This window comes from Lycium ferocissimum, chromosome 5, assembly GCF_029784015.1.
Source record: "Lycium ferocissimum isolate CSIRO_LF1 chromosome 5, AGI_CSIRO_Lferr_CH_V1, whole genome shotgun sequence".
Taxonomy (NCBI): Eukaryota; Viridiplantae; Streptophyta; class Magnoliopsida; order Solanales; family Solanaceae; genus Lycium; species Lycium ferocissimum.
Genome location: NC_081346.1, coordinates 69,310,405 through 69,323,596, shown reverse-complemented (window position 1 = coordinate 69,323,596; position 13,192 = coordinate 69,310,405). Strand labels below are relative to the sequence as shown.

The window sequence follows — 13,192 nt, the reverse complement described above, 5'->3', positions numbered from 1 at the left end:
CGATATGTATTCGATATCCAATTCTGAGATCCCGATTAATTTAGATTTACGTAGCATACGATTTATTAAAGGGGAACTCACTCCTTACCACACATAATTTGACCCAAACATTAGCCTTATTAATGTGAAAACACTAGACTATGTATCACTTTTCATTAATATTCAATTCAAATAAACTTCATTCCATTGATAGAAAGGAGATGGATCGATAATATTTTACGAATCAAGGAAGAAAAGTACCTATAGTATAAAACCTCATTGAACTTAAATTAGTGCACAATCCGAAACCCATATTTAATTGTTATAATATTGTATTTTGCTAAGCATGTCGGTTGGTACTTGATAGTAACGTGGGATACATTAAAGTAGTACTAACATCTTTGATTTTTTTCTCTTTAAAATAATCAACTATCAACCGCTTATACTTTGCGTGAAAACAAGCTATGGTGAGAGACAGTAGTTAGGAATTATGGGATTTTCTCTTTTGTGGAAAGGATGGCTATTTGTCTATTGTTTATTTTTTTGTTTTGATGAACAAATATGGCTATTTATGAGAAGAAGAAAAATATATGGCTATTTGTCATTTTTATCAGTGGACGCCTGAATGTACCAATTTCAAGTAAAGGCGAATTTTCATAGAAATATATCCAATTGTTAGATTATAAATTCAGTCAATTTAAGATTTTGAGGTCACAAGTAACATAAAGTCCGAGAAGTAAATTATTTATTGGACAGTGAAGAAATAAATGAATATGAGCCTATACTATTTTGATCAAAGTATTTTTTTTCGTATGACGATGTTTGATCGGACGTCATGTTAAAAGATAAATGAAGTTTTTTGATGCACAAACTAAATACATATAAAGTATCATAATTTGTTTATCTATCAACTATTAAATGTGAAGTGGTCAGAATTCACGTGTAGTTTCACATTCTCTTTTCAGATGAAAAGGTGAACGTTTCTATCAACTTATATCAAGTGTGTCCTAATCCCTAAGAAGTTATGTCATTACATGGAAAAACATGAATCATGATACTAGATCCTAGTTTTTTTTTTTTTTTTTCAAGATTAACTAGGTTCCAATTGTATAAATACGACAATTTTTTTAGTCCACACACGAAAATACGACAATTTTTTTAGTCCACACACGAAAAAAAAAAAGTACAACCAGAGTCAATAATTATTAATAAATGTTAATTTTAGTCCGTATGATATTTGACTAAGCACATTTAACCTTCAATTATTCGAAATTGCACTTTTGATCCATTTGCTTGTGAACATTTTTAAATTTTCTGAATTACTAACCATTCCATCATTTAATTACTCATGTGTTACGTTAAGCTTGTATTGTTGTCTAATTTTTAAGAGTAATATCTTCTAAAAATAGTTCAAATATAACACATTTCCTACAAAAAGGGACCAAAGCAAATATCTTAATGAGTCAAGACGGAAGTGAGCTACCTTTGAAGGGTGATCCAAATCAGACAACTTGCACACTTTTCGCCCGAAAATTATGTGTATACAATAGTTAAATGTTATTTATTATGAGATATATTTATTTTTGCACACTCTTAACAAACGTAAGAAGAAAATTTGTACACCCTTCACCAAGTTTCTGACTCCGCCACCGAACCGAATATCATATGCAATGAGTCATATACTATCACAAAGACTTAAATCATACTTAACCAATAAATTCAGGGCCAAAAGTGTCATTATCATCATCACAAGTTTAAAATATGACTAAATTGACCAATTTTCATTGGCTAAGTCGATGGATTCTCATGAGAAAAACGTTAGAAAGATGACAAGCCAACAAGGCGATACTTCTTAGGGAGTGACGATCTAATTCTAGAACCCTTTTTTCTTGAGAACTAGAAAACACAATTTTACACTTTATAAAAAAGAAAATAATAAAAAATATGTTATAATAATAATAAAAAAAATATAAAGTCCCAACTTACATTCAAACTGCAACAGAGTACAATAATTGTCATAACCTCGTTCACCATGAAACCCATAAAATAACAAATTTCCAAGAATACCCTCCTTAACAACCAAAATTTACATTAAAAAAGAAGGTAATTATGTAATTTTTTTTAAAAAAGAAGGGTATTTATGGAATTAAAAGAAACCTCCATTGAAACAATACCTATTTATTTCCATTTACACATTAAGAGGTGATTTTATTTTAAGCAAGTTGAAAGGAATTTATTGACTCTGGTTGTGTGTGTTATCCAAAATTCATTCAATTCTTCATTATCATAAGTCCAAATTTCAAAGCTATCCATCTTCAGAAAAAAATTGCTGTACTTTTGACAATTTATTATCACAAAGAATATTAGAAAAATCAACAGAAGTCACCTACTTTCTAGAGAGAGAGAAGAAAATCAAAGCAAAAAAAAAAAAAAAAAAAAAAGAAGAAGAAGAAGATACCTTGATAATATTCCTGGTATAGTCTTCTTGTATATATATATATATATGAATGGCAAAAAAAAAAAAATCTTGATATTATTTTCTAATTTTCTTTTTTTCTTCAACCCTTTTCAGCTGTGATATTAATTTTATTTTGATCCATCAATCGTTGGAGCTTCAAGATTTTTATTTTTCAATCTGTAAGTATGTGATTTTATTTTTCTAATTGGGGTTGTGTTTTCAAGATTTATTTTGGCTTTCACGCATTCTATTGATTTATTTCTCATTTTGGTTTTTGTAATTTCAAGAATCTTGATGTAAAGTTTTGTCTTTAGAGGTTTTATATTCTTCCTGTATGATTCTTGAATTTGTCATTTGCTGTACTATGCATGGTCACAAATTCTATTGATTTAGTTGTCATTTGGGTTTTTGTAATTTCAAGATTCTTGATGTAAAGTTTTGTTCTTTAGGGGTTATCAATTCTTTCTATATGATTCTGAATTTGTCATTGTGGTACTATGCATGGTCACAAATTATATGGATTCAGTTCTCATTTGGGTTTTTGTAATTTCAAGATTCTTGGTGTAAAGTTCTGTTCTTTAGGTTTTTTTTAATTATTCCTATGTGATTTTGAAATTTGTCATTTGCAATACTATGCATGGTCACAAATTCTATTGATTCAGTTCTCATTTTGGTTTTTCTAATTTCAAGAATCTTGATGTAAAGTTTTGTTCTTTAGGGCTTTTAATATCTTCCTATATGATTTTGAAATTTGTCACTTGCAACACTATGCATGGTCACAAATTAATTTTTTTTAAAATTCTGTTGCATGCAGGTATACTTGTTTTTCCCACGGCTAGATTGTGAGATCAAGTTCAGTTAGATCTCTCTGAAGCTGTTTGATTGTAATATAGCATTTAGGTTTTGTGTAATTTTTGGGGGTAGAAGTGACTTTTGGTAGTTGAACAGATGAATGTTGTAGGTAAAGTTAGTAGCTTTATAACACAGGGTGTATACTCAGTTGCCACCCCATTTCACCCTTTTGGTGGAGCAGTTGATATAATTGTTGTAAAGCAGCATGATGGGACTTTTAGGAGTACTCCTTGGTATGTTCGATTTGGTAAGTTTCAAGGTGTTCTTAAGGGGGCAGAAAAGGTAGTTAGAATAGAAGTTAATGGCAAAGAAGCCGATTTTCACATGTATCTTGATAATTCCGGCGAAGCATATTTTATCAAAGAGGCTACTGCTGAGAACGAGAATGAGGAAAATGGTGGCTTGAAGGAGTCCGATAATCTGAAAAGTGAAGGGCATACCAGTAATCTTGGTAACGGTAACCATAAAGAAAGTAGAAAAGATGATAAAAATGAGGAGGATGAGTATAACGCTGCTGATTTGCCGTTACGGGATGAACGTGTGACATTAGGTCTGGATCGTTTAAACAGGGCAGATTCGGATGCTGACCGAAGATTCTATGAGTTTGATGAGCAATCTTCTCTGGATGATTCGGTTGATTTATCTGAATACGGTTCCAGTAGATATGATAATTTGGAAAGTATGGAGCATGTTTTAGAATCACAAGACTCCAGTTCTGAAGTTGTTCTAGTGAGCGTGGATGGCCATATACTGACAGCACCTATCTCAAAATCCGAAAGGAATACGGAAGATGTCGAATTAGACACACCTCAGTTTCATCTGGGCCCCGGTCAGGGGACTGAATTTAATTCAGGTGATGGTACATGGGCTGACGATTATTTCAGCGATCTAAACGCATCCGAAGTTTCATCAGCAGACACTTGTAACGTGAAAAATGAGAGCACGACAATTGAGCACCAGTTAGAAGTTTCTGAAGTATATGGGAAGCATCTTGATCGAACTCCAGAAAATGACCTGAAGAGCCGGGAAGTAGATATTTGCATGAGTAGCACCGTGGAGAGGACATCATGCAGCATTAAGAAGGATGATGTTTTCCAGAGCTGTCTAGAGCTATCAGCATTAGCCATCCAGGCTGAAGATGAGGTTAATAAGTCAGATACGGTTTCTCAGCCGGAGAGAGTTGTTGAAGATGTAAAGGAGAAGTCTCATGAAAATGGCACTCATGATTCTGATCTTTCATGCAGTTCTCTGTCACGAGATTTACAGCTTGAAGGTGTAAACCTTCAGAAAGGTGACTTGGAGTTGGAGCATAATGCTTCAGACAGTGCAAGAGATGATCTTTTTGCGAATGATGAACACTCAAAGGAACAGACTGATGTAACAGTAGAAGTAGATCAGGTACAAAGTGGCCAGCAAGGATCAGACGAAAGCACTGAATGTGATACTTTGGAGCATCAGACTGCTGCTTTGCTTAAAGGTACAGAAACTGATTCAAGCGCAAGCAGGCCTGCCTCTTGTATTTTATTAAGGGCGTGTTTTGTATGAAGGAAAATATTTTCCTAAACAATGTATTTAAGGAAAATAAGTGGGTTTCTTATTTATTTTCTAGTGTTTGGTAAATAAGCAAATTATTTTTTGTCCCAAGAGCATTTATATGTAATTTAGTAAAACACTATGGGGGTGGGATGGGGTGGAGAGTGGAATTTCAGCGGCGGCGGGGGGTGGGATGGTCAAAGGGTGGGTGGAGAGAAGACAATGAACTTGAACGTCACTTATGGAACTTGTTTTTTCTAATTTCATTAGGGAAGTCGTTTCCTAAATTTTAATGAACTTGTTTTCCTCTTTATCAAAAAATGAACTTGTTTTCCTAGAGCAAATGTTTCCCAAAACATCTTGACCAACCAAACATGGGAAAATTGGAAAACATTTTCTGGAAAATGTGTTTTATGTGTTTCCTCCATACCAAACACACCCTAAAATTATAGTGTCTCATTTAGTTGTTCGATTTAATTCCACTTCTCACTATGTTCACACATTTTGTTAGTGATATCTGCAGGAGTAGACATATCTCTTTGTAGGAACTTGCTTCATGCTGGAATGGGATCCGTTGCTGCTAGAGAAGCCTTCGAGGCAAATCGCATTTCCGAGGAGGAATTCAGAAACTCTGCGAAATCCATAATTAATAATCCAAATTTAGCCGTCCGAATTCAAGGAAACTATTTACAGTGGGACAAAGCTGCTCCTATCGTTCTCGGGATGGCTGCATATAATATGGAATTACCAGTTGACTCTACTGATGTCATACCCGTGGAGGAGCAGGACAAGAACGTAAAAACAGGAGAGGATGATAGTGGGTTGCCTTCAACTCCTTCCGGTCGACGATGGAGGCTTTGGCCAATGCCATTTAGAAGAGTTAAGACGATCGAGCACACTAGCAGTAATATGTCAAACGAAGAGGTGTTTGTTGATTCTGAGTCAATCTCACTGAACCAGCCACCTACGGAACAAACAGCAACACCACAAGGAGGAAAGGAATCTCCTCGCAAGCAACTTGTGAGAACAAATGTCCCTACTACTGGTCAAATCGAATCTTTAAAACTGAAGGAGGGGCAGAATTTGGTGACTTTCATTTTCTCCACTCGAGTCCTAGGAGAGCAAAAGGTTTGTGTGTTACTTGTGCCAAATATGTTGAACTTTAAAAAAATGTAGTCGTTTTGTTGTTTTGGTTCCTATTGCAATGCTAAACCAACTTCTTAAAACAGGTTGAAGCCCATATATATTTGTGGAAGTGGAATACTCGGATTGTAATTTCTGATGTTGATGGGACTATTACCAAGTAAGCTTTTCTTATCCTTATCCCACTATCATGCTAGAAACTTAACTAAATTATAGCCAGTTGGAGCTTGGGATTTTTATAGGATAGGCTAGTCTCACATGTCCAAATTTCTCACCTTTAAGCTGATGTGAAGGTTTTCTACTTTCTGGTATACTTATAAGGGCGTGTTTTGCCCTTCATTTAATAGATTTTAATGACGTTATCAAAAAAGAAAGAAGCTGATCTGAGAACATAAAGAATAATATAGAATAGAACTGTTTGTTGGAACAATTATCTCATTGTGGGAACGCATTATGTAACTATCATAGTAGACGGGAATGAAGACATGTTTTTCTAACGTACCTTAACAATTGCATATTTTATGTCTAGGTCTGATGTTCTTGGTCAGTTCATGCCGTTGGTCGGAAAGGACTGGACCCACTCTGGAATCGCTAGACTTTTCTGTGCAATCAAGGTATATTTCAACTTTTCATGCCGTTGGTCTTAACATACATACATACATATATATATATATATATATATATATATATATATATATATATATATATATATATATATATATATATATATATATTTCGTGTGTGTGTATATATGTACGCATGTACATATACGTGTCGTTCTTTTGTATTTTGATAAAATTCTTTAAGACAAAGTGACAACCAATAGGTTCCTCCAATTCCAACATGTTACCCGTAGTTTCTAAGATGGTAAACGCTGAAGTTGGATGCTGTTCTGTTTAGGACTATGGATCTGGTATCTAAAACCATTTCTTTTCTCAAGCAAATTTTATTTCTTGAACCACGTAAACACTTTCCGTATACCATTCTGTATGAATGTAGATATCAGCAATTCTTGGGAGTTCATGACCTTGAACCGGTTTGCTGACTAATTGTGGCAGGAATATAGTACTATTTTTTAGATATGAAATAAACTTGATTCCTCTACCATTTGATATTTACGACAACAATGCTGCTTAGTGATCAAATTATTTCATGAATTGGATTAGTTGACCATATAAGCTAATGATGTGTTAGGAAAGTAAAATTTATCCTGAATTGTTATTTTAGTTAGTGTTGCCTATGGAAATATATGAAGTAGCATGATTGACTAACACGAATCTGGCTTAATTTTTATGGTCTCTCACTTCCATTATCGTTGATGTTGAACTATATTTCTCCATTATTTAATAATGGATGTGCTTTCTCTTAATTGCAGGAAAATGGGTACCAGCTACTCTTTCTCAGTGCACGAGCAATTGTTCAAGCTTATCTGACCAAAAGTTTTCTGTTCAATCTCAAGCAGGTAATCGTACTACAGTTTACATGAAATACCGATGACACTAATTTTTAGTTTACTAAAACATACAGAAAATTTATCAGAATCACGAGGGGAGCATGTTGGTTGGATTTTCTGTTACATGTAGGACGATTTCTCGATTTGTGCGTGACATCCTTGCGCACCCGCTAATATTCTCCATCTCATTACTATTTTACAAGATGTTTCCAGAGGGACACTGTCACATATAGGACATTAAAAGTAGACAAGCAAATGGCATGCAAGTGCAAAGTCAATATTGGAATAGTAAAGTGAACGAAAGGAGTATTGATATCATATCGTTGTTAAGTTGTTGAAGGAGCTGACTTGGCTTTTGATCATTTAACTGGTTTTTTTTTTTTTTTTTTTCAAATAGCTGGTTGGTTGGTGAAAATCTTATATAATTGTTTATGAAATCTGAAATAAATCATCGTTGTTAATTACATATTAATGTATCCGTTGCCAATTTTATATTATCGTGCTTATTGTATGATATTCTTGGATAAGGCAATAGCTTCTCGCGTGTTTGTGTTCTTTTACCAATAATTAGATTTTCTGATTAATTATCCACAAATATTAATTTGTATTCTTAGCCGTCCAAAACGGATCTAAGATTTAAAGTTTATGGATTCTTAAACGATTTCAAGTACATATAGAGTTTCGGCAAAAAATATTGAATTTACGTGAATCTGTAATCGATCCTCTAGATGCACTCCTCAGCACCAACCGCTGGAAACCTAGTTGTTTGTTTTACTGATGAAAGGTGATACAGGATAAAGTAATTGGATGTCTCCTCATTTGGCCTTTCATCATTAAAGTCTTGGACTATCTTGTTTTGTAAATTTCATCTTACCTGTTTTCTCTCAATTATCTCACACTCCCGTATAAACTACTAATATTAATGTTCTCCAAACCATACACACCCTAAAACACCAATGGCCTTGCGAACCATATAATCTTTTTTCTAGTCTTAGCAAACATACTACCCCAGAAGGGCTTCAAGAAGCTTTTACCAGATATTGGTGAGGTGGTACCCACCATAAAGCTTATATCCATGGCTATAAGTTCAAAACACTTTTTTTTTTTCATTTATTGATGGTTTCTGTATCAATCAGCATCCAATCAACTACTCATCAATCCCAAACTACTTTTTACATTGGCCGTCAACTACACCAAACCTTCTCCATATCAGGCTTAGGACCTACTATGCCGTAGCTCAAGTATTAAGGTTGCTATATTAATTAAAAAGAAAAAGAGAAGAGATAACATCAACACATCTCCGTCTAGCTGTTTTTGTGAAGCACAGCTGCTCACTTTTGTGGATTTCTATAGTTTTCGGAAATTGAGCAACTTGGCGGTGAAACTGAAAATCCAGAAAACTAACAAGAAAAAGCAGCCTTGTTCTCAACTTGTCTTTCTCACTATTAAATCTAGTTTTTTTCTTATGTAATTTGTTCTGAGATTTAAACAGTGAGAGAGAGGCCGTAATAGTTTTGTTGATTGGTTTGTCAGTCTACAAACAGAAAATCAAATAATCTGAACAGAATTTGCTCAAAACCGACCAACTGATTGAGTACTGCCATAACTACATGTTTTGGAGTAGTCATGGTGTTGGAATTAAGATTTAGCTTTTACTAGCCTTTCTTTTCATTTCTTATTCTCTGTGTTCTCCTTAGTACTTTGTTCTCAGACCTTCCATGTGTTTTTTGTCTTTATTTATGGGGAAAGGAGTTTCGGAGGATGCATTTTGTCTAAGTACAAATGTTGCTTGTCCTTTCTTGTAGAAGTTTGATTGTGTAACAGATTTCACTGATCAGAAACGTGTAAATGATCTGCAGGATGGGAAATCTTTACCACCTGGACCTGTTGTTATTTCACCTGATGGTTTATTTCCCTCGTTGTACAGAGAAGGTAAGTACAAATTTTGCTAAAGTCCATCTTTTTCCTTTGTACATGTTTCTTGGTGTTTGGTTCCAATGAGAATTATCCGAAATTTTCAGCTCTTTGGCCGGAGCAAGTCTACTGACTATTCCGACTGATGATTAAAAAAGGACTTGGCCTATATTTGATCTTGACAAAATTTACCTTTTCTCTTCTATGTCATGGCAGTTATAAGAAGAGCTCCTCATGAATTCAAGATTGCCTGCTTAGAGGTTAGTACTCCAGTGTTGACAGTTCTTTCAGGTGTCTTTTGGTATGCATGAATGGATAAAGTGGATTTTTAGTTTCTTTAGAAGGAGTTTTAGTGAGGAGATTTAGGTTTTGGGATCAAATCCCTGATAACTTATCAGCATTTCAGTCTAACCCAGTTCTATCTTTGGTACAATACTGATAATATTTTAGTGCCGAAATATGTTTGCATAAATTTTATTTCTTTACATGCAAAAATCCTTAATAATATTTTATCTTTCACCTTTTGTCGATTAACTACAATAAATTTCTACTAATTTAATATTGAGAAGTTTAACTTTTTAAAGTTAAAAATTTTAACAGAAACAAAATTAAAAAAATATATGGGACAAATAGAAGAAAAACACAACAAATACCGCAAGTAAACCTGCAAGGTGTCACCAAAGGGTTTAGGTTGGAGTGACAATCTTGAAAATCAAGGTTCGAATCACAATAGAAGCAACAGTAGTTAATTCTTCTCATGTGCTTAAGCCTTGATGAACAGAGTTATCTGGTACATGTGTTGGTGGGAGGTGGCAGGTTCGTAGTGGACCAGTCGACTTTTAGGTATGTGCAGGTTATCCTAAACACCATTCCTTTTAAAAAAGGAAAAAAGAAAATAAAAACATTTAATACTGACCCCTTAGTGGATTCAAGAAAATAGAGTCTCAAAATATTGTACCAAATGGAGTTTGATTCTTATATTTGCCTAATCCAGAGGCTACTGTCGCATACTGAATGACCAGTTAGTAGATTCAATTCTTTTGTATTTCTCCATACTGAATGACCAGTTAGTAGATTCAATTCTTTTGTATTTCTCCAATGGTTTGCCGCTTTCTAATATGTTCTTCTACATTTCAGGACATCAAAGCACTTTTCCCACCGGATTACAACCCTTTTTATGCGGGCTTCGGGAATAGGGACACCGACGAGCTCAGTTACAGGAAAATTGGAATTCCAAAAGGCAAAATTTTTATTATAAATCCAAAGGTTCGCAATCTCTTCTCTTTGCTTTATTGTGAAAAATGGAATGTACAATTTGTCAAGTTACGCTCTTGTCTAACATGTTGAAATGTGGACTTACAGGGGGAGGTAGCGATTAACCACCAAATCGATGTGAAATCCTATACTTCATTACACACTTTAGTTAATGACATGTTCCCTCCTACATCCATGGTTGAGCAGGTTAGCAATGATATCTCATCTTTGTTCGTTTTAAAGTAATTCTATCCTCATCGGCACTCACAAATTTAAGAAGTTCAGAACCATTTTGCACCATGAGATGCAAGTTTATCGGACATGCTGTCAAACGTCACGTCCTGTTATTTCTAGTATCATGTTTTCCAGTTTTAAGATAGTATGAAGCATAGTCTTTTTCTTCCTTAGTATTTTTCCGGGTGGGCTTCCTCATTCTACAAGAGGTTCATAGTAAATGGAACTCTAACTCTACGAAAGAACTTGAACAAATGACCGAAATATAAGTTATTGTCCAAGTCAATCTTGTTTAGAGACTCGAGTTGACAGTAGAAAATTGATCAAAAGCACTTGGTTCTCTTTTACTCAAAATCAATCCAAACTACCAGTATAGTTACTAGAATTTTTAGCAATTGGGCTGTTTATTGCGTGTTGCATGCCCGCGTTTTCTTTTCTTTTGTACTTTTAGGGGACAAGAGAACAACTAGAGGAACTTGTTTGACATGTATAATCATTCCTTTCCTTTTTCACGCTTTCTGCAAAGAGCCAACTTCTCATTTACTGTATTTTCTGGAGGTTTGACTCTTATGTGGTCTTTTAACGGGGCGTCTCCATGACATTGTTCTGGATTTTCATTGTAAATGCAGGAAGATTTTAACTTGTGGAACTATTGGAAAATGCCCTTGGCCGACATCGATAACTTGTAGAGATTTCTCCCCCCATACCGATCGATCTTTTTTGTTGATCTGGGAAGCCGAGAAGTTTAGCCAGTATATGTATAACCACCTGCAGTTTCTTGAGATTTTTCCGCCTATACCGTGGGATCTTTTTTGTTGATCTGGGAAGCCAACGACATGTTTAGCAGCCGGTATATGTATAACAACCTGCAGTTTCCTTAGAAGGAGAGCTGCCATTCTTGTTTTTTGTCTCTATTATTAAGGTGTATAGAATTCAGTTCTGTAGTCCTAAACTCCTAATTAATTCATATTGTACTCGAAGCATAAAGTTCTTACTGAATAAAAATTTTCTATTCTATTTCTCTAAGTTCACTTGCTGGGATTCACTAGCCTTCAAATCTCCTTAAAGTTCAAAGGTGCATTCTTTCCTGGTCCAGGGTTCATGCTCCAATTGCAAGGAAATATGCATATACAGTCACACCTTTTGTCACAACGGCCAAGTTTTTTTGGAGTCGATTTTTTATGCTATGTTATATGATATATTCTCTATTACATCATTTTGCTATAACAATAAGAAAATATTGAGCCAAATGATGCCGTTATAAAGAGGTCTGACTGTATAACACATACACACAAGTGCATGATAACTTATATTTCTAAAAATGTAAATGCTAAACAGTTAAAGCCACTGTTAGTTTTTAATGTTTCTATAATTCTTGTATATGCTGTACCTGAATAGTTTGGAGAAGTAAGACTCAAAAATGAAAAATCAACAGGAAGATCCGCATGTAATTATACAAAATTTACAAATCAGCAACAAGTACTTACTCCTACCCCCAAATTGGTTTCCTATGAACTGTCCAAGAATACATCTTCACTTTCCTAAAAGGAAATCTAATTCCAAGTAAAATTTAGTAATACATTTTCAACATTCTATAACCATTAATTACTACAAATATTTACAATGTTGCAAAGTGCACCTTGTGTCACCAAACCAACCCTTTTTTAATATAATGAACCAAAAGCCCGGCAAAAAATAATAATTGCATTATATGTTTTGTAATTCTAGTTGATGCATTATTAATCTCTATACTTAATGACCCCTAAGTGTGAGTCCATATGCTCTAACTTTGGTACGCAAAATTACTCCACACGTGTGCTTATGGAGTGAAGCACGTTGCACAACGTATTAATATTAATACTTAGTAGAAGTGCATGCAAGTTAGTTCTGTCATTCATAAATAGAGGCCAAATTCAGACAAAAGAATCATACTCCTTCGTTCATTTTTAGCATCCAATATTTTAAAAATAGATTTTCACTTTTACTTGTCATTTTTAGCCTATCAAGAAAAGACAATTTCTTTTTTCCTGTTTTACCCATAGTATTACTTACTCATTTCAAATTAATTAAAAATATGCACCAATTAATATGTGTATCATAGCAAATTAAGCACTTCATTTATTATTTCTTGAGGGGTTTGCAAAGTTCACAGTGGACAAGTAAAAGTGAACGGAGAGAGTACTGAGGACTCGTTTGTCCATAACTTATTTTTTTTTAATTTTTCAAAGCAACGTTTGGTAATAATATATTGGATTGATTTTCTAACATTTTTTTGAAGGTGAGTTACATATCTTTCAAGTTAGATGCATGTGAAAATAATACCACAATTTTAAAAGGGCAAATATAGCCCACAACTTTGCGATTTAGAGTAG

At 34.2% G+C, this 13,192-nt stretch overlaps 1 protein-coding gene across 4 annotated transcripts; it reads left to right on the top strand.

Moving 5' to 3' along the window:
- The first annotated feature begins 2,179 nt into the window (after positions 1-2,179).
- LOC132057204 (phosphatidate phosphatase PAH1-like) lies at positions 2,180-11,848 on the top strand. 4 transcript variants are annotated; one of them, XM_059449688.1, is made up of 12 exons: positions 2,180-2,453; positions 2,552-2,616; positions 3,252-4,766; positions 5,334-5,950; positions 6,052-6,125; positions 6,495-6,579; positions 7,341-7,427; positions 9,278-9,350; positions 9,549-9,592; positions 10,470-10,598; positions 10,695-10,793; positions 11,450-11,848. In XM_059449688.1, exons 3-12 carry the CDS (start codon positions 3,386-3,388, stop codon positions 11,507-11,509), a joined length of 2,649 nt encoding a protein of 882 aa, XP_059305671.1. In that variant the 5' UTR covers positions 2,180-2,453; positions 2,552-2,616; positions 3,252-3,385; the 3' UTR covers positions 11,510-11,848. The 4 variants fall into 4 exon arrangements, with proteins under 4 accessions (XP_059305671.1, XP_059305670.1, XP_059305669.1 ...); XM_059449687.1 differs by having other exon boundaries at positions 2,552-2,620; XM_059449686.1 differs by lacking the exon at positions 2,552-2,616.
- Positions 11,849-13,192: the final 1,344 nt, after the last annotated feature.